The sequence below is a fragment of the Protomyctophum parallelum genome, assembly GCF_964188405.1.
Source record: "Protomyctophum parallelum genome assembly, chromosome: 1".
In the NCBI taxonomy this organism is placed as follows: domain Eukaryota; kingdom Metazoa; phylum Chordata; class Actinopteri; order Myctophiformes; family Myctophidae; genus Protomyctophum; species Protomyctophum parallelum.
In genome coordinates, this window is record NC_139697.1 from 17,385,984 (window position 1) to 17,408,381 (window position 22,398).

At 43.7% G+C, this 22,398-nt stretch overlaps 1 protein-coding gene across 1 annotated transcript in view; it reads right to left on the reverse strand.

Annotated features, from left to right (window-relative positions):
* Positions 1–994: 994 nt before the first annotated feature.
* Positions 995–22,398, reverse strand: part of cap2 (cyclase associated actin cytoskeleton regulatory protein 2) — a 60,019-nt gene continuing 38,615 nt past the window's right edge. The window contains exons 6-13 of the mRNA XM_083778650.1: positions 20,847–20,932; positions 17,701–17,806; positions 11,609–11,846; positions 7,065–7,240; positions 5,463–5,586; positions 4,848–4,930; positions 4,581–4,724; positions 995–4,298 (exon numbers count right to left, since the gene is read on the reverse strand). Of these exons, the coding sequence (XP_083634776.1) occupies positions 4,215–4,298; positions 4,581–4,724; positions 4,848–4,930; positions 5,463–5,586; positions 7,065–7,240; positions 11,609–11,846; positions 17,701–17,806; positions 20,847–20,932 (1,041 nt within the window). The 3' untranslated portion in view covers positions 995–4,214. The remainder of the gene's footprint in view (positions 4,299–4,580; positions 4,725–4,847; positions 4,931–5,462; positions 5,587–7,064; positions 7,241–11,608; positions 11,847–17,700; positions 17,807–20,846; positions 20,933–22,398) is intronic.

The following is a 22,398-nucleotide window of genomic DNA, read 5'->3' on the forward strand; positions in this document are numbered from 1 at the left end:
CTCCTGTAAATTAAGTAATACCGATGTTTAACAATAATTTAACTTTTGTGAAAAAATGAAACCAAATGGACCGGATAAGGGTCCATTTGGTTACCAACTCTTATCGTTTATTATAATTCATATGAATTTGAGTTGTTCTGATACAGATAGCAGTATCCAATACGGCCTAAAATGCTGTATCGGCCAGTATGCCACTTAATTTACCAAATGGTATTTCATTTACAGTAATATTTGGAATGCTTATTAATGGAAATTCTATTTGTTGGTTCTCAAACGTCTTAATTTTACGGACGGTCAGAGTCATTGAGTCTACAAATGGTGACCCTTCCCTTACAGGTTCATTTGGTTCCGTTTGTACACTCTGAGTTACAGACCCGGATTGGAACCGCCTGGACGCCATTTATAGAACCACTGTCGTAGAATTTCACGCTGGTATCGGATCGGTATTCGTTCGGTGTTGACCGATACGCTAGTTATCGGAATAGTTATCGTGAAGGAGCAAATGGTATCGGTACGGTACTGTACACCTCTTTAACGCCCAACAACAGGGACACCTCTGGCTAATAACACGCTGTATGTTCTAAGACAAAAATGACATTTTCAGCTGAAAAAGAAAAAAAATCACATTTTTGGTTGACAAAATTTAAATTATTAGTCTTCCGTTCATGGCTTGTGTTTTATGCTCTAAATGCATGTCTTTTTTTTAAATGGTCATTAAGCCCAAACGACTGGTTCACCTTACCACTTCTTACTTGAGATTGGATGAGATTTTGTGTATACAATAGTCAAATGGATTTATATCGGACTGACGGTTCCATGTTTTGTTTGTTAATAAGCCCTGTGGGTTGTGCCATGAGTTTGTAGCCTGTTTAGTGACTGATATATTATTAATATTTATTATTGCTCTCCTATAGTCATCGTCGTGGAGGAACCTTCAACATTAAACTCTTTACTTGTACAGTACAGTAACCACCTGAGACCATGACACAAGCACTGACTGGAGCTTTTCATTTTATTTGAAAAATGACAATTACATAAATTCATTTCAGCTTCATTAAAAGTGGTGAAAAGCGGTGGTGTGTGTGTCTGTGCTAGTGTTCCTCTCTACTGCTGGTATACTTGTAGAATGTATGGACACGTCACAATATAGTATCTAGACGCGTTGCAGTGGACAATAAATGACAGGTTACATTCATGTCAGCTTGGATTAATACTACAAACAGTGCGTGTATACTTCATTCCTAATCATGTACTAAGTGTGAGACACAGCTAAAATAGCCCTTTATGATTAAATATCTGTTCTTGACATTGCTCTGAAGAATGGATCGATTTATTACACACAGTACTGAGCGATGCAGTTCACCGATCGGCTATTTTTCCGATAAATAGCCGATCTACAAGCTCAAGACCGCGTTGAGAGCTTGTAGATGGGCTATTTTCCGGGTGCGACCCCGCACTCATTGGCTACTGGAGATGTGGCGATGACATGGATTTCTAAACAAATTGCTGCATTCAAGATCAGGAGAGTTCGGGAAAAAAGCAATTCTCGGTTATGGCATGGAAAGGAGAGGTACTTATAGTGCTTATTTTCACTACTTCTTAAACATTAGGATTTTAAGTGGTGCAACCACAGCTGCCTTAAGTGACTATGTTTGTGGGTGGCTGGGTGTGAGCATGAAAACAGCATGGTTGTTTTTCATATATATATATATATATATATGGTGATTTTGGGTGTGCCAGTACAGTACAGTGACAGTACAGTACAGTGGAGGGTACAGTAGAGGGACCCCCACATGGTAACTGTCATTTCTCAACCGTTTCGGACGTGGGGCGGCTCACCGGAATCGGGCCAGCACCCTGGGTGCGTTCCTGTGGGTCTGGAACTCCCCCCCGGGGGAACCCCATATGCAGTTGCACCACTTACTTCACACAGGTGTGATTTTTTAGATTTCATATATCTTTTCTGTGTCTTCATAAAATTACTGAAAACAATAATTGAATTTGTTTTTAATTCATGAAATAATTAACTTTTTGGGGGAAATGTTTTTTGAAAATGTTTTGAAATACTAATTCAAAACAAAACTGTAGGAAACAAAAAAAAACATGAAACCAGTGTCTGGTAGCCTACTAAAACAGTGATCTGGAGGTTGGTTCCATTCAGATCCCGTGGTCAGGTAGGACACCTACTGGTCAACAAGAGCTATTGTATGAAAGTCAACGGGACAAAATCGGTCTCCCAATTGCATAGTTTGTCTACTGTAGTAAATCTAATCCAATAACGAAACATGAAAGGTAGACAGAATCAGTGTTGGGCAGTATAGTTACTAGTAATATATTACTGTAATATTATTTATTTTCCCAGTAACGAGTAAAGTAAGGTAAGGTATTACTCTGCCAAAACAGTAATATTATACCTATTTACTTTGTAAAAATAGCACATATTACATATTCATTTTTAGTTTTAGTTTTGTTGGCTGTTGAAAACATTTCATTTAAAAGGTTGAGAGAGATTGCTGCTTTATTTTATAGCCCTTTTAGCTGATTGGTGACTCTTCTTCTTAATGTTATTATTCAAAACAATTGGATTCAGTTCTAAAAGAAGCTGACTAAACACATTGTGTTGTTGTACATCCCTTTTCCGCGGGTGGAGGGGGGAGCAAAAGTAATTATGTAATAATTATAATGTGTAATATATTAGTCTTGATTCCAAGAACCCAAGTAATAAGTAATGTAATATTACATTTTTTAAACGGTAATAAGTAACAGGCTATATTACTCTCCTAAGTACTATTGCCCAAATAATTAAAGGTATACAGAATCAGGGACGTGCACACGTAGACATCAAAGGGGGCTTCAGCCCCTGCCCTTTTTACCAGTCTGTAAAACAACTGCCCTTTCCAGACCACGAATGCAGCGTTTACTATGGTGAAAGAAATGCAAATGCTACTCCTTTCCATGCCATAGCGGAAGGCAGCTTTCATGAGAATTTCCTTTTCCCCCTCAGTCTCTTACGGGATTTCAGCCCCTGCCTCTAACACTCTCTGCATGTCCCTGGACAGAATACACCCTGGGTCATAATTTGAAACATGATGAAAGGTAGACAGAATACACCCTCGGTCATAATTTGAAACATGATGAAAGGTAGACAGAATACACCCTGGGTCATAATTTGAAACATGATGAAAGGTAGACAGAATACACCCTGGGTCATAATTTGAAACATGATGAAAGGTAGACAGAATACACCCTGCGTCATAATTTGAAACATAATGAAAGGTAGACAGAATACACCCTGGGTCATATTATGAAACATGATGAAAGGTAGACAGAATACACCCTGGGTCATAATTTGAAACATAATGAAAGGTAGACAGAATACACCCTGGGTCATATTATGAAACATGATGAAAGGTAGACAGAATACACCCACAGTCATATTATGACGTTGATCTGGTAAAAAGAACACAGCCTTAAATGCCTTGGCACACAAATATGAGACAGTGGAGAGATGGACTATGCTATAAGTTTCATTTAATTTGAAGTACCTTGATTTGAAAGCTTGGAAGGGTAGCAGATCTACAAGCTCTCAACATGTCATGCTGCAATGTGCTGTGGGCTTATAGATCAGCTATTTTTGATAAAAAAAAATAAAAAAGGACAAAAATAAACTGAAGAAAAACAAATGTAAGAGCTACAGCACATTGGAAATCCCTTTTAGATCTTTCTTTGACTGGATGGATGGAAGCAGCTGTGAAAGGCATAGTTCGGATTATTTGGAATTGTTTTTGGAGATCGCCGATATTGGTATCGTCTCTAGATTCTCGCTGACCCCCATTCCTTTCTGCTACCGTTGCTACAAAACAGACTAACAATAACATTCCAGTGGACATTTCTTAATTTCTTAATTTGTTTAATCATTTCCAACCGGGCGCGCCGCTGGCTGCTATTCTTGGCCATATTCATTGTCAAGAAGTGTCCTGAGAATTTCAAACATTGATTGGCCAAAAAGAGACAAAATAGCAGATCTACAAGCTCGCGGGGCGAGCTATTTCACAGCGGTTTATTTGTTATGACAAAGTAGGGCTTAATTGGCCGAAAGAGGTACGGTACTTCAGTGGGATTGTGTTCGAAATCAAACCCAAACGATGATGATGATGATGATGATGATGATGATGATGATGATGATGATGATGATGATGAAGAAGGTGCAGGGATCAGCCAGCGATCTCCGTGGGCTCCGTCACCAGCTTGGTTCCGTCCCAAACCGTCTTGAACTGTTCTGGGACCGGAAACTCTTTCTGCAGAACCAAAGAAAGGGTATCTTCATCAATTTTATTTTTTATTTTAAAATGACGTCACTCATCTATGGTGTCACTCATCTATGACGTCAGTCATCTATGGTGTCACTCATCTATGACGTCAGTCATCTATGACATCAGTCATCATGTCATCTATATGACATCAGTCATCCCTCCATCTTTCAGCCTGATCAGACTTCCATTACAAAATGTTTTATTGAAGGACCAGGAGATGTCTATGTGTCAAATTATACTATATCACACACACGCACACACACGCACATAGTCGTCGTCTCCTGTGGGGACCATGATGTTCATCTCAGAACTCATGGCGCTGACGATGTCACAGTCCAGCGATGCCTTGCTCAAGAACACCTGGCAGCCCTCCGTCTTGTTGATGGACATGGTGGGGACTTTACCCAACACCTAATAATAATAATAATAGAAATAATAATAATAATATAATGATAATGATACTACTACTACTACTACTAATAATAACAATAACAATAACAATAACAATAATCATCATCGTCATAACTGACTCACCTGTAACTGAACGGACTTGGAGTTGATGATCTCCACGATACCGACCACGTTCTCAAACACCAGAGCCAGCTTCTTACACTTGTCTGTGGACATCGGAAGTGAAGAACATTTGAGACACACGCGAGACATGCTCAAAGCATTTCCCGGGGTCCCCATGCAGCCAAAAACGTTGGGAACCCCTGGTCTAAATGGCAACTCACTGTTACGAGCAGTAAGCAGCTAAGGGAAACAATAGACAGACTAACTAACTAACTTGGAATTAGTAGTAGAGAATGCAGACAGCGATAGAGTGCCGGTATTATTGCCTTTTTCTTTTGTGATACCTCATACCACTGTAAATAGCCTTGACGCCTATTATCCTAAAAAGCCATTACCTATATGTACGTTAACTTCCAGCATTTGTTGTTGAGCCATTCTAAGTGAGAAAACGAACGTTGTAACTATTCTCTTTACTGACATTAAACCAATGTTCTTATTGCATACGCGGTGTCTGTCCTCTCTTTGATATGTTACGGGCGATTGAGAAGCCCCTAGACTGTGGTCGGTAACAAGAGGGAAGGAGAGACAGGGGAGGAATACAGAGCATTCCTACGCTACGTGGCACGTAACACTCACCTACGATGATGGAGTTGATCTTGCCCTTGACCGTGACAGTACAGCTGTTACAGTTGAAGATGTAAACCACCTGCCTGAGCTCCGTGTCCGAGATCTCCAGGTCCTGCTTCTGCTCAAAGTTCTCCTGCACATTGAAATTATTTATTAGGAATAATAATAAGCCCTTGAGAATACAGTATCTCGTTTTCGAGAGGGTCCTAAAGTATACACAATGCACAAACATTACAAAACAATTAACTCTTTCGACGCCAGAGGGTGGTAGATGCCAGCAACAAGAGCGAAGAAGAGGCGGGCTTGTTGTTTTGGCTGAAAGTGAAACTAATCGAGCCTCCCGGCTCTGCGGAGGCCAAACGGGACCTACTAGTGATGCAATCAGTGTTTTGATTAGCGTGAGGTTGGATTAATGATTTACTAGGCACCGGTCATGCCTATTTAATTCTCTCTGGCATGGCTACCTGGACAAAGGTACATTATTCTCACTAGCCCTTACCCGTTGCGTTTGTAATTGACTAATACATTCATTAATAATCATTAATGTGTCAAGGGGGCTTCGTTACGCCCTCCATATTCATGTGGTCAATGCCTGTGTGAAAAGTGGGAGTGATTGGTGCAGGCATTGAGGGGTTACGGCAGTCACAGTGACACACACACACACACACACACACACACACACACACACACACACACACACACACACACACACACACACTCAGACATTGTTAGAATTATAGTATGATGATTATGTTTGGCATGGCGTTGAAACATAACAGAGAAGAAAAACAAAAAAACTAACTGAAAAACACAACGAAAACAACACAAAATCAGGGTATTAAACTCTAGGCAACAAATGCAAAGATAGATAATTTGTTCAGTCATTGTCATTTTCATAGGTCAGCATTGGAATACAATTGATTCAGAGAAACATTTAGTTTAGTTCATCCATTGCTTATTCAAGTTAAAATATTAAAAGTGTATAAGGTCGGAGTGCAACGTACGTAGCACACAGCCAATGAGAAACCAGGGATTACCCATGCGGCCACTGAGAAACCAAGGATCACACGGCCAATGAGAAAGCCGGGGTCACCCCAGTCAATGAGAAACTGGGGATTTCTTCATGTATCTGTGATGATGCAACGATGCAACGTTACAAGTTCCTTACTGGTCTGTGTCAGTTCTCCATCCGATACAGGGGGGCCCAGCTATGGAACACCTATACAGCAATCTCATAAAATTCTACTTCATTAAAAAAAATTCAAACATAAGTTTAGGATCGACTTAATTGACCAGATCACTTAATTATATTTCTTTGTATCATCTATTCTTTTCTCTAATCATGTAAATAACCAAAAATTCCAATCATGTTCTTGTTGTGTTTTTGTTTTGTTGTTTTGTTCATGTTTTATATACTGCAATCATGTTTTCTGGATTTTCTACAACTCATGTACAATGTTTCATTATAATTTAATAGGTAGAGGCCTCGTATAAGCCCCTTAGGCTTTTTTGCCTCAGCCTAGCACTCTACCCTTCTTATATTTATATGTTCACTGTGTTGTTTTTATACTGTGCTGAATAAATAAATACAAAATACAAAAAATACAATACCACTCTCCACTTCTTCCCGTCCAGCTCCAACAGCGGGGGTCTTTTCTGCGGGAGGGCTTTGCCTCTGGGGGTGTTTTTGGCAGAGGAGGAGGAGGACGACGACGGTGGGCCCGTCTGGGAGCGCAGCAGGCCGGGGTTCTTATGGGTCTGCTGTTGCTCTGAGACATGTTTCAGACCTGGACGGGACACATAATAGGTGAAGAAATGCACTCCTCAATGTCAATCATCAGTTTTTAATACAGTAAATACAAACAAACAATAAAATAAGTAGGCTGATTCTCTCATATAAATGGATAAGTAGACTGTATTCCTTACAAAGGAGTGTAAACTAAATAAAGTAACAACAACTACAACAAAGTTTCATAAAAGCACAAAAGAAGATAAACTTACAATAGTAAAGTGAATAACTTCCAACCACCGTCACGCTCATAGGGTATTCGTTTCACATTCAGGTTCTTGGAAACGCCCCCGCGCCACTGCGTTAGTTTTACTGAGGTTAGGTTTAGGTATAGTTTACTGAGGTTAGGTTTAGGTATAGTTTTACTGAGGTTAGGGTTAGGGGCTACGTTTAGGTATAGTTTTACTGAGGTTAGGGTTAGGTTTAGGTATAGTTTTAGGGTTAGGTTTAGGTGTAGGCTGTCAATCACAGCGACTGGCCAGTAACAGCGTACCATTTACTCAAATGCGAAACGGGAACCATATCAGCCGTCACACTGACCTAAATAACAATGGCTGACTCTTAGCTCAGCCAAACCATACCCTAAAAAATACTGCCCCTTAGTGGACGGTGGAACACCCTTCAATATGGAGATGTTACACGGACACATTTTATATACAACTATGCACTCTGTCGAGGTGCTAACTTGCGCCTTGCACACATAAGGAAGCCATACATGGCCTACTTGTGCACAAGCAGAGCGCACAAGTACTGCTACTAAATAATGTCTGTTACAACTGCTGTTCTAAACCCTTTAGACCCGTTATTGACCTTATACCAACCTTGTACCTTGTACCTTAGTTACGTCACCATCAACAGCCAATAAGCGACCACCATTCTTACCCACGTGCCTTGGTTACATAATCAAGAATGGTGGTCCTCCATTGGCCAACGGACAACACCGACATACGCACACCTTAGACTCAGAGTATATATTAATAGAGACGGCACCCGAGTTCTTCTCCCATCCACTTGCATTAAGTTTCTCAAAAGCGCATGAGGCGATTTCACTCCTCCTTCCGGGTAGGAACAGAATGCATTCTGGGATGGATTGGAACCAAACACATGAACGCGCTGGGCCGTTGACAATCATTGCACGCGTTCACGTGCGTTCACGAATTGAAACAGTGTCCACGCGTCATCATGAACGTGTGCAATGATAGTCAACGGACCAGCGTGTTCATGTGTTTGGGTCCAAACTGCAATACCAAATTCGGCACACTATGTCCATTTCGCCTCAGGGTTTCCTCCGGGTGCCGTCTCTATTCGTATATACTCTAAGACGCACGCAGCCGATACGCAGCCGATTACAGTACCTGCACGCTCTGCTTGCCGCAAGTAACTGGAGCGGTGCCCCTGGAGCACACGCGTGAATCTATTTTGCGTCCGAGCATAGACTTGGTAACGCCCCGCCTGCCTCTGATTGGCCTACCGACCCTGCCCGTCTTGACTGTCCTCCGAGACGCGAGGTTACTCCGTGGTGGGAAATGATTTGAATAAATAATACAAGAGAATGACAGCTTGGCATGCGCTAGAAGAGGCAAACAAATATTGTTTGCTTTGATCGAATAATTGATTGAACACATACGATGTACTATGATTTGATTTGGGTTGTTATAAATAAAGTGTTAGTGTTGATTCTCGTGTATTAATCTAATTATAGTAAACTAACACTGTTATACTAAAAAGAATACTAAAGATGAAGGGAAAAGAGACAATTTTACAGTAGGCTACAATAATGTTTCAAGTTTTACACCATTACGCAATAATCAACACAAACACTTTATTTAGAACACACCCAAATCAAAATATTACGGCGTTCAATGAATTATTCCATCAAAGCAAACGGCATAAAAAAATATTACTTTGCCTCTTCTACAAAAATAAAAGTAACTAGAACTGCACTCTGTCGAGTGCATACTTGCTTGTTGCACACTAGTAGGCCATAAATGGCCAACTAGTGCGCAAGCAGAGCGCGCAAGTACTTTCGACCGCTGTCAACTGTCAAATCTCAGTATCTCTGTGAAGGAACGTTTGAAATGTCTAATTATTAGGTGTAACTATTTGCTACCTACCTACTTTATGCATATAAACACCTAGTATTATTAAGTATGGTTCAAGTTTCTATCTATATAAGAAATACAGTTTTATCGATGTAGATATATTCTGGATCCCTTTTTAGTTTTTTAAAGAAAAATAAATCATTGATATGTGATGAAAAAAAAAGTATATAAACTGAATTAAAATATGTTATACAGTATTCTATTATTTATTCTAAATTGTCAATTGTTTTAAATGTATTTCATCTTGGAATATTGTGATATTAATACTAAATCATGATCAGAGTAATAGGTGTCTCTAACTTCAATTTCTGTAATAATACTTTCACATTTGTTAAAATATACATGATCTAAAATACTTCCGTAATCTGTAGTTGGATTTGTATTTAATTGTTTAAAGCCTAATCTTGACATGAAGGTGACGTATATACATATACTATGTAGATTATGTAGCTGTAAGTTGATTAGTGGTATACTGTGGTTACTTTGCGCCAAAAACCGTGACAGACAACCCGCCATTTGATGCGTATGCAAATAAAACTGCAGATTTGTGCCTGGTTTGCTGGGACCAGATTACATAAATGACCATATTTCTTACGTCATCATTGAGAGCTAGTCATACATATACACACCACATACTCTGGTCCCAGCAGATCAGGCACAATTTGCTATTTTATTTTACTGATTATGTATACGTATGACTAGCTCTAAATGATGACGTAAGACATACGTATACATATACATATACTATATAGAGTATGTCATTGTAAGTTGATTAGCGGTATACTGTGGTTACTTTGCGCCAAAAACCGTGACAGCCAACCCGCCATTTGATGCGTATGAAAATAAAACAGCAGATTTGTGCCTGGTTTGCTGGGACCAGATTACATAAATGACCATATTTCTTACGTCATCATTGAGAGCTAGTCATACATATACACACCACGTACTCTGGTCCCAGCAGATCAGGCACAATTTGCTATTTTATTTTACTGATTATGTATATAGTATACGTATGACTAGCTCTAAATGATGACGTAAGACATACGTATACATATACATATACTATATAGAGTATGTAGTTGTAAGTTGATTAGCGGTGTACTGTGGTTACTTTGCGCCAAAAACCGTGACAGCCAACCCGCCATTTGATGCGTATGCAAATAAAACAGCAGATTTGTGCCTGGTTTGCTGGGACCAGATTACATAAATGACCATATTTCTTACGTCATCATTGAGAGCTAGTCATACATATACACACCACGTACTCTGGTCCAAGCAGATCAGGCACAATTTGCTATTTTATTTTACTGATTATGTATATAGTATACGTATGACTAGTTCTAAATGATGACGTAAGACATATGGTTTATGTAATCTGGTCCCAGCAAACCAGGCACGGATTTGCTGTTTTTTTTTGCATACACATCAAATGGCGGGTTGGCTGTCACGGTGAATGAAGACCGGGCGAAATTATTACTTGCGCGCTCTGCTTGCGCAACTAGTAACAAGTTACAGTTACTTGTATCATACCATACTATTAATTTATTTCCCACCATGGAGTAACCTTGCATCAGACTATCCAGCATAGCTATATATTCACCTCGGAGGACAGCCAAGATGGGCAGTGTCGGTAGGCCAATCAGAGACAGGCGGGCGTTACCATGCCTATGATCGGACGCAAAATAGATCCACGCGTGCCCGTGGGGCCTCGACACTTGGAACGATACCAGTTGGAAATGCATGCCCCACCTCAGATATTATGCGTTGGAGCCTCTACAGCGGTGCCCGTTGGGCACTGGCCTAATTGGAGCGATGCAAGTTGGAAATGAATGCCCCCACCCAGATATTATGTCTGGGTCCCTTTTATGCGCATATATGGAGTTCTTTGTCAGGCATCAATCAAAGACTCAATCTGCCTGGGGCAAATATGCATTGAGAGGGGCCAGGCTCAAATCTGCCTGGGGGCAAATATGCATTGAGAGGGGCCAGGCTCAAATCTGCCTGGGGGCAAATATGCATTGAGAGGGGCCAGGCTCAAATCTGCCTGAGGCAAATATGCATTGAGAGGGGCCAGGCTCAAATCTGCCTGGGGGCAAATATGCATTGAGAGGGGCCAGGCTCAAATCTGCCTGGGGGAAAATATGCATTAAGAGGGGCCAGGCTCAAATCTGCCTGGGGGCAAATATGCATTGCAAAGGCAGATTGAAGCCTGGGCTACGTGAGGCTATAGTCGGACATCTTGGATATATGCCACGCCCACCCACCTTTCGTGATGTCCATGCCGCGGTTGAGCTGGGCGAACAGGGCGGAATGCGGCGGCGCTGGCGCGCTACCGCCCTCTCCTGGCCGGGAGGCGTCACCACCATCCTCCTCCGCGAACACCGGAGGTGGGCCGGGGGGAGGAGGAGGAGGAGGGGGAGGGGGGGGAGGAGGAGGGGCAGGGCACGAAGGAGCGCTGGGGGTGTCGGCCTCGTCACACAGAGACTGGGGAGCAACGGGACCCTGAGGGGCGAGAGAGAGAGAGAGATAGAGAGAGAGAGAGAGTGGTTCAGTAGAAACAGAGGATTTGGATTTAGTTTTAGTCATGGTCTTTTGAGTCAGATTTTTTATTTAGTTTCAGTCATATATTTTAGTCATCTGAAATGTTTTAGTGTTAGTCTAGTTTTAGTCGACTAAATATCGTATTTAAGATTTTAGTTTTGGCGGGCCTTGATGAAAACTTAGGCCTGATTCTTTTAGACTTGGTTACATGCTGAAAATAGCAGATCTACAAGCTCTACAAACTTGTAGATCTGCAACCAAACATAACATGACTTTAAATGATGATGTATGACAAGTGTGATTTTCTTTTCTCACATTAATGACGGAATTGTCAATATATTTAGTCTCGGTTTTAGTCAAAGTTTTGCCATCAAAATGTAGCCTACGTAAAGTACCAAGAGTATAATTGTGCAGTATCATTGTGTTGCTCTGGATTAAGAGCGTCAGTTTAAGGCTCATACATATACTGGATTTTCGGTGGTGAGGTGACCACCGAACTACAACATGACGTCACAAGCCGCGGTGAAGAGCAAACCACCGCCACCGCTCCAGCCCTTCTCTCTGTTTTTACTCACCACCACTCAATGTTATTTCAGCTCCGGTGGTCAGCTCACCACCGGAGTGGTGGTCACCTCATCACCGAAAATCCAGACTATGAATAGGCCTTCACTCTGCTAAATGCAAAAATTGTAAATTGAACCCAACAAAGCCAGGGTGCCAGGACAGATCCGGCCAGCAGAGGGAGTAATGGACAGCAGATGTGTCAGCTCGTTGCACTCAGTCTCTCTGGGCACACTTTAGCAGACAGCCGAGGACAGAAGAAGCTGTGTTTTTCCGAGTTTTTAGACAGCTGGTGGATGGAAAAGAAGCGGCTGGCTGACTGCCAGAGGTGGAGCTTCCATTCCATCCAGCTTCTTCTGTCCGCGGCTGTCCGCTAAAGTGTGCCCAGAGGGAGTAGAAACAAAGACAGAGGATTTGGATTTAGTCATGATGGTCTTTTGAGTCCAAATTTTAGTCATCATTTTAGTCATCTGAAATGTTCTAGTGTTAGTCTAGTTTTAGTCGACTAACCCCATCAGCTGACTTCACCATCAAATCAGCTTGGAAAAGGGAATGGGAGTCCAATGAGGTCCCAAACAAACACCTGGTGTCAGACCCCAACCAACAGGTCCCTGGTGCCACCCTCCCAAGGAGACAGTGGTCTATGCTCAATAGATTCAGGACTGGACATGGCCCCTGCTTGGCCAGCCTCCACAAATGGGGCAGTAGCCCAAGCCCACTGTGTGTGGTGAGGAGCAAACTATGAAGCACATCATAGAAGTTTGTCCTCTCCAAAGACTGGAAGGAGGATTAATTACCCTCCACAGAGCCAGGGCCGGATTAACACCTCTGAGGGCCCCTGGGCACTGAAGCTCGAAGGCCCCCCCCCCTTCACCCGCGCGCAACATTTTTGTTGTTTTTTGGAGCCGTTTTGGGGCGGTTTTATGCCGTTATATTGGCCTATTTCCGGTCGCCTACCCCCCCCCCCCCCCCCCCCCCGAGTGACAGCCAATCTAGCGCTTTGTTGCTGCTTTACACACACAATTTTCACTTTTCAGCTGCCCTTCTCACCAACAAATGCAACAATAAAACACTAATCTTTTTAGACACATTTCATTCGGATTAGCAGGGACATTTTCTGTGAGGGGCCCCTGGTGCCCAAGGGCCCCTGGGCACGTGCCCAAAGTGCCCATATGGTAGATCCGGCCCTGCACACAGCAGACCAGGAGGCAACCGCTTGGCTTAAGGACTTTGCATTCGCTAAATAAAATAAGTCGACTAAATATCGTAATAGTCTAGTGTACAAGCTTGTAGATCTGCTATTTTTTAGCATGCTACCAAAATAACTTTTTTTTAGGGCACAGCTGGTCGAAACAATATGATGTAAAACACTAAAGTCTTGGAAATGAGGGAATGTCCAATGCAAAGGGGGACCAGATGTCCCCCTTTCTGTGTCCCTCATTTCTGTCACGGTTCAGGACAGGCAGGTGTTGGACCCAAGCGCAGAAAAAGGCAGAGGACAGGCAGGTCGAATACAAGGGGGGTTTATGAACCAAAAATCAGGAACATACACTACATATGTACGAGGAAAACAAGGGGAAACTAGGAGCAAGGCAAAACACTAGGAACATGGAAATCACTAGGAACAAAAAACCACTGACAACATTTTACGAACAAACAAGGAACTGAACACACAAGGGCAAACTTATAGACATGGGATAACTAGACACAGGTGAACACCACTGACAATCAACACTGGGATAGGCTGGGGAATTAAGGGGACACAGGTGGAAACATTAGCAATCACAGGACTAGTGAGACAAGACAGGAACAGAACTACAGGGGCAGGCAGGAAAGCACAAAACATGACTACAAAATAAAGGTTCACAGTGTAAGGCAAAACTGCAACTAAGAAACGAGGAAAATACAAAACATCAAAATCACAGAAAGGTAAAACAATAACAAAAGCCAAGAACAGGGTACACAAGAAAACATAACACGTCACAGAACGTGACAATTTCCAAGACCTTTCAGGTGTCCCACAAATTGAGACCCTGTCCTACATTGTGACTGACTGGCATCAGTGTTCAAATTGAGACCCTGTCCCACATTGTGACTGACTGGCATGCAGTGTTCAAATTTAGACCCTGTCCCACATTGTGACTGACTGGCATCAGTGAGACCCTGTCCCACATTGCTTCTCGGACCGTGAACTTTGACTGTCCTTATTTTGATTTTGCACTTTAACAATCCCCTATGCTAGGGCACCAAGTTGGCCAAACCACCAATGACTAAAATTAGCATGATTTTAAAACAAAATGTGAGACGGCAGAGGAGTTTAATAACCAATTGATAGGCAATATTAGGCCTATGTTGGAATATTGACATCAAGGCATTTAATAGCAACTCAAGTAATAAGTGGCTGCAAACTCATGGCTCGCCAAGGCTTACTTACTACTACTTAAGTCCAAAAGGTGTGTGCACCCCTGGTCTAAAGATGATGGAAACACTGTAGGAGGATGCCAGGTCAACACATGAACCTGGCATCTGTCTAAATCAGTTTCAACCTTTTTATACCAATAATAATGAGCGCTTTTCCAAGTGCTCAAACTCAAAGTGCTTTACAATGGTTCATTCATTGGGAGGTGAAGCGGCGAACAGTCGACGCCAGCGTCCTCACTTCCCACATTCACACACCACCGGTGGCGAGCTCACACCGACCAACTCATTGGAGGCAGCGTAGGGTTCAGTGTCTTGCCCAAGGACACTTCGACATGTGGACAGGAGGAGCCGGGATTCGAACCACCGACCCAGGGATCATTGGACCTGCTCTACCTCCTGAGCCACAGTCGCCCTTTAAGTACCAACAAGTACCACCACAGAAAATGTCTAGCTCTCCAAGTATCACCATAATAACTGATTAATAACTGGTTAAAATACAGGAGCGTAGACCTGCCCCATCCTATTCAGCTATCAACACAGGACGACAATGTAATTCATTCTTTGAATTGTTTTGTTTCTTTGTTCCATTCCTGAGCCAATTTTGCTGCTGCTCTGACAAAACTCTGTCTAATCAGCACAACTGATTTCTAATGTGATTAATACTTCTCAAATCTTCTATTAACGGCCAGGTGTGCTGTCTGTCGTGCCCATTTCAGCACGGCTGGAGAGCCTATTCAACCAATTGATATAAATATTTCATTCCACTTTTGTCTTTTGTCTGTTTGATAAACTCACAACTGGCAGCACAGCTGCTAAATGCAGTTGGCCACACACGCACGTACACGCGCGCAGCAGCTCACGCACGCATGTACACTCAGAGGTTGTGGCTTTACACACACGCACACACACACACGCACACACACGCACGCACGCACGCACGCACGCACGCACGCACGCACGCACGCACCACACACACACACACACACACGCACGCACGCACACACACACACACACACACACACCAGTTCAGTAACAGTGACGTGTATAGGACATGTGTCTGGGGTCACGGGGTCAAGGGTACAGCTCTACACTTTAAAGCTGAAACTGTGACAGCGTCTGGAGTGCGTGTGTGTGTGTGTGTGTGTGTGTGTGTGTGTGTGTGTGTACGTGTGTGTGTGTGCGTGTGCGTGTGTGTGTGTGTGTGTGTGTGTGTGTCTGTCTGTGTGTGTGTGTGTGTGTAAGTAACAGGTGGAACTCAGGGTGGACTTGAATGGAGTTTTTTCTTCAGATTAGCTCCCCCCCGCCCCCCCCAAACAAAGGTCCTGTGTCAACGACACATGTACTCTGACGGTAACTTAACACCCCCCACCCCAAAACAAAAAAACAACCACCCCACCAGTCAGCTGCTGTTCAGGGAGGGGTTCACACACATGCACGCACGCACATATGCACGCACGCACGCACGCATGCACATATGCACGCACGCACGCACGCACGCACGCACGCACGCACGCACGCACGCACGCACGCACGCACGCACGCACGCACGCACGCACGCACGCACGCACGCACACACACACACACACACACACACACACACACACACACACACACACTTCAACACCATAACAGCAGGAGTGACAGCTGACACACAGACAGGTCACCGCAAGTTATCAGGTTTCCTCACATGTGGAGGTGAACACATGCACACACATGCGCGCGCCCCACAGTTGTTGGGCAGCTGCATCAATCTGTATGGTTTGGAACAAAGGCACGCACGCACGTTCAGATCCTTCTTAATACGTTAAATGTACTAGGGGTGCCCGCTGGCCTATAGCGGTCCAGGCGCATGTCACATATAGGCTCTGGCCTGGCAGCGTGCCGCGTGTTCGAGTCCTGTTCATGCCTATGCTGCATGTCTCTCCCCTTCTCTCTCTCTCTATTACAATTTACAATTTTGGCATCCGCATTTAGCAGACGCTCTTAATCCAGAGCGATTTACAATAAGCAAAAAAACTAAAAGCATAGCAATACATCACATACATAAAAAGTAGTTATCATGAAACATGCATAAGTTAAGAACGTAACAGTGGAATATCTATATAATGAAACTATACATATAAACTATACATACTATATATAATTATACTATACTATACATATGTACTGTGAGGTGCTATGACTACATAAAATGCAATTCTAGTGCTGTCTACGTGACATGCTATAAGTCTGTATAAAATGCTATCTAAGTCTACATAAAGTGCTATCTAAGGGCTAGTGCTACGGGCCATGATGGAGTGGGTTTTCAGACTACGGCGGAAGATTGGGAGTGAATCTGCAGTTCTGATTGCAATGCATGGGAAGTGCATTCCATAGTTGAGATTGGTAGTGAGGCTTCAGTTCTGATTGCAATGGGAAGTGCATTCCATAGTTTTGGAGCCAGAAGGGAGAAGAGTGGAACGTGTGGAGCGTTGTGCCGGTGTTTTTAGGAAGGTACTTCCGCTCTCTCTCTCTAACCTTTGCTGCATGTCTCTCCCCTTCTCTCTCTCTCTCTCTCTCTCTCTCTCTCTCTCTCTCTCTCTCTCTCTCTCCGATCAATAGTTTGTCGGAACTAAAGCCTGTACCCGCCAACAACGATGATGATGATGCGTTATTGTATAACTAGTGATGTATGCTGAGTGTGTGTTTGCGTGTGTGTGCGTGCGTGTGTGTGTGTGTGTGTGTGTGTGTGTGTGTGCGTGCACTCACCGTAGTGCACCATTCCACTCCAGTAGTGTGTGTGTGTGTGTGTGTGTGTGTGTGTGTGTGTGTGCGCGTGTGTGCGTGTACTCACCGTCCTGTACCACTCCACTCCAGTAGTGTGGTGCTGTTTGATGTAGACCTGCATCTCATTCCAGATGTTCAGGTAGGAATGAACCCAGTCCACGTGGCGTCTGTCCCTTTAAGAGACAGGGGGAGCAGTCAATTCATCATAATAGCTCAAATACAGGCTGACAACATGGAGGGCATACGTGGCCGGTTAAGACTCAGCTCAGACCAGCTTAGTGGCCATGCAGACAGTGGCCTTGTGGTTAGAGTGTCCGCCCTGAAGCTGGGAGGTCTGGGGTTCGATTCCCAGGCCGGGTCATGTATGCCGGTCCTGAAATGCCAAAACTGAAGCCTGTAGGCATTCTTGAGGAAAAGCTGTTTCTATATGTTTTTGATGTGCTGAATCCATTTCTGCCATATGCTGAGTGATACGAGTCACCATTTAGTCAGAAATTGAGTAATTAGCATAATTAATCACTGACATTGGCTATAGGGCGTCGCAGTCCCGCCCCCCTCGTGAGACCCGGAAAATAAATCCCTGTTAATTTTCCTCGTAGACTTTTCAGAAAGTATTTATTTAAAGAAGTTTACGCCGCGGACAAAGCCAACTCTTGTCGTGACAAATCATGACAATAAACACAATGTTTTGGGCCAAACAAAGAATTAGAAAGTAGAAAAAAACGGCAGGTTACAACACACATGTTTGTCTTCATGGTAATTATTTGTTTGGTCCAAAATATTACGACGCTTAAAAGGTCTTTAAATAAATACTTTATGAAATGTCTATGGGAAAAATGCATTGGGATTCATTTCCTGGGCCTGGCGTCGTCATGAAAGGGGGCAGGACTGCGACGCTCTATAACTCTGATAAATAATTGTGCTTAATATGTTGTTTCTACATGATCTTTATGTGCTGAATCCATTTCTGCCATATGTAATTAGCATAATTAATCACTAAAACGCTTGACAAAACAAATGACGGAACACAGTGAATCAGGCTGGGAACCAGGCTAGAGCAATGGGGCTCTGGTGGAGATTCTTGCTGTCCAGAAAGTGTTCAATCAGGACAACTCAAGGATGGATGTAATATATACATTATATATATTTATTATGGTTTGGCGATGTATTGGATCTGCTTTTTAGGTACTCAGATCAAGCGCATCAGTCCCGGCCATAGGGACTCCGAATCCCCCGTACCTAAACAGTAGATCCAAAACGGCAGGTGGTAGCTGGGGTGGAGGTGGGTGCGCAGCAGGTTTGTATACAGCGGCACGCTGATACGGCGAGAGACAGCGAAATCCATTCGGGGCGGAGACGTAGGTCCCAGCGTATTATCTTCCGTCGTGGCTTATTATTCAATAGGTCGCTGTTTAAATATTAATTCGTCCCGACGGTTTAATAATTCGCCCCAACGGTTAATTTTCGTCGGGGCTATTTATGAATCCGTCGGCGTTCGCGACGTATTTTATAATAGGTCGCGGCGGTTTGATAATAATTCGCCTTGACGGTTTATTTTTCGTCGGCGTATTACAACTCGTCGTGCCGTATTAATTAATACGTCGAAAGGGTGCATGCTGCCTTTCCCCGTGGATAACCTGCAGGGTAGCAGGCCTTTTTACGTGCGCATCGTGCCCGGGGATCGGCGCACCACCGCGTGCGCCTCGCCGGTCCGGTTCCGTGGAGGGATGGCCCGACCCTCGTCCGTGAACCCCTGGGGGGGTGGGGGGGGTCCCCGTGGACCCTTGGGGGATCACGGAGGCGTTGCGAACGCCGACGGATTCATAAATAGCCCCGACGAAAATTAACCGTTGGGGCGAATTATTAAACCGTCGGGACGAATTAATATTTAAACAGCGACCTATTGAATAATAAGCCACGACGGAAGATAATACGCTGGGACCTACGTCTCCGCCCCGAATGGATTTCGCCCCACCTGGATACGGCAGCAGCAGTAGAATTGAGCGCAGGTTTGTATACAGCAGCACGCTGATACAGCAGCAGCAAGAAAGGAAGCAGGCAGAGGAATGCAAACCTCCGGTTAAAGTAGCCGGTAGGAAGATGGAGTAAGTGTGTGATTGGCTGAGTGAATCATGTGAATGAGAGTGTGATGCTGAGGCGGACCCAATTAACGGCCGGCAGCAACTGCACTGAGGTTCCCTGACTGAACTTGCTCTGCGCATGTCTACGACAGGCACAAATGCTCATTTGTTCCAAGGAACTGGCACCCTCAGCCCAGTGCTCTGGTGGAGACTCCAGCAACACATCCAGGGTGGTCAGTCCCTGCTTGGCACTCAGCATCAATGGGTTCGATTGACCGGGCAGAGGTGCCAGCACACTTTTTAGACTTGAGAGCTACTTTCAAAATGACCAGCTCAACGAGATCTACCCGCTAAAAAATGAATGTATACCATTGCTAAAAGATGTTTAAAAATGTACCTGAGGGGCCTTTGGAATAGTGGCTGTCTTTACATATTAGACAACCACACCTGAAATAGGAAATAGAGGGGGTACCGAGGGGGCATTGTATTGTTGTTAATTGTATATTTTTGTTTTGCGTATAACTTTGTATTGCTACTGAGGTCTGTGCGCAACACTCTTGAAAACAAAGCATTACATTGTGGATTTAAGCTGACGTAAGTCACCTTCATTCAAGTGGCAGATGCCAACAATTATATATATATATTTTTAGGGGCATGTCATGTGATCTACCTGCACGCCCTTTGTGATCTGCTGGTAGATCTACCTTTTGGGCACCCCAAATCAAATGATGTTGATTTGGGGGGGGTCAAATCAACTAATCAAATGATTCCCGGCTATGGCTCACCGCTCCAAGCGATGGGTCAAATGTGGAGAAGATTTTCTTTTACTGTGGTGTGAAACGTGTGGTGACAAATGGTACGACGACTTTGGTTAATACTATACAGTAGGTCCCCGTTGAGGTTAAAACAGTACGATATTGGCCTGGGCCGTGGCTTAGCGGTCCAGGCACCTTGGCTGGTAATCCAGTCTGGCAGTGTGCCACGGGTTCGACTACCGATCCCAACGGCCTTTACTGCATGTCACCCCCCCCATCTCTCTCCCCATTTCCTGTCAGCCTACTGTCTGTCCCTCCATATAAAATAAAGGCAAAAGCCACAAAACAACCTTTAAAACAGTACGATATTTACTTACGTGTCCTTGTACTCCTTCAGCACTCTGTTGGTGTAGAACGTAGCTGCGTCGTTCATCTCCTTCACATACGGGCCTGGTCTCTGACACTGAGAGGGGGGGGGGTCTCATTCATATGTCTACTGTACATGACCTCAGCGTGAGCAATTTCTCAATTTAGTTAATTACTGCGTGCATGCGTGTGTGCGTGAGTGCGCGCGTGCGTCGTAGCCTACTGTAGGTGGGAGAGTCCATAGTTGGCAAAACACTGATTTTGTCAATTTAACCTCTCCGCCCAAACTGAGTGGATTAGAAGTGGTTATGACCGACGAGAGGGAGATTAATTTGACTGATGCTGGTGGGGTCAGTACAGTACAGACAACATGATACACACAGTACACATTTGACTGACACCGGGGTCAGTAGCCTATACAGTACAGACAACAACAATCACATGGATAGTTTCTGACTGGTTACCTGAGTGATTATGTCCACTTTAGTTTTGTTTCACAAGTCAATGTAATGGGTATGATTTTGATTTAAAAATGTTCCTCTCTTTTTGAGGGGCCCCTCCTATATTCACCTATTAGTGTAGATGTTCATCTTACACAAACATCATAGGGCTCCATTTTCGTCACCGCTAAACCCCTTATCCCTAAACGTCTTTGCCTTTTTTTTGTTTTTACTATTTTGAAAAACATTTTTGAATAGTTCAACTAGCCAATCTACATTGACACGTTGTGAGCTTGTAGACTGGCCATTTTAACTATTCAAACGTTTTGCAAAATAGTAAAAAAAAAGGCGAAGAAGTTTAGGGATAAGCGGTTTGGCGGTGACGGAAATGGAGCCCTTTAAATTCCCATTACAAGGTCAAGGAGGATTCTTCAGGAGGACAATATGCGTCACCACGCAACTAAAGTAAACAAACAACACGTGCAGCTGAACCCGTGGCTCCCAGACTGTCCCAGTCAGTGTGACACGGCAGGAAAATTACATCTTTAACCCATTTAGGCCTGACGTCAATTCTACAAATGCCTTCTAAAAATATGTATGTCGTTCTCAAACATTTTCATGTGAAGGACCCCCAAGATTAATGTAATGTAATTGGCCGCCGACCCCCCGGGCCCCATCTGAAAATGTGCTGTTCCAGGGACGCCCTCCCAGAAGCAAAGATTTGAGTTAAAAACGTTCGCTCTGAAAGAATATAATATTCAAAGATTTGCGACACATTTTCACGGTTTTTCAAAAATAGCAGATCTACAAACTCGTAGCTACGCGCTACGTCCAACCAGGGAAACTCCCCCCTGTCAGGTGCAAAGGAGCAACTTGGACACTCAGGCATGAAGGAAGCATGAGTTCAAGTCCGTTGCTCTCCCCTTGTCCCCCATATATGGGGACTAGGTTGGTGGAGGGTGTGTAGAGCCCAAGTAGAAATTAATCCAGGTTTTACAGGGTTAATAAGTAGAATAATGCCCTCCTCGAGCCACACGTTCCCGTCCCGTCCCCTCGATGCGGTCAAGAGCAGTGTTGTTTTTTACAGCAAATTTGGATTTTAGTTTTAGTCCTAGTCTTTTGA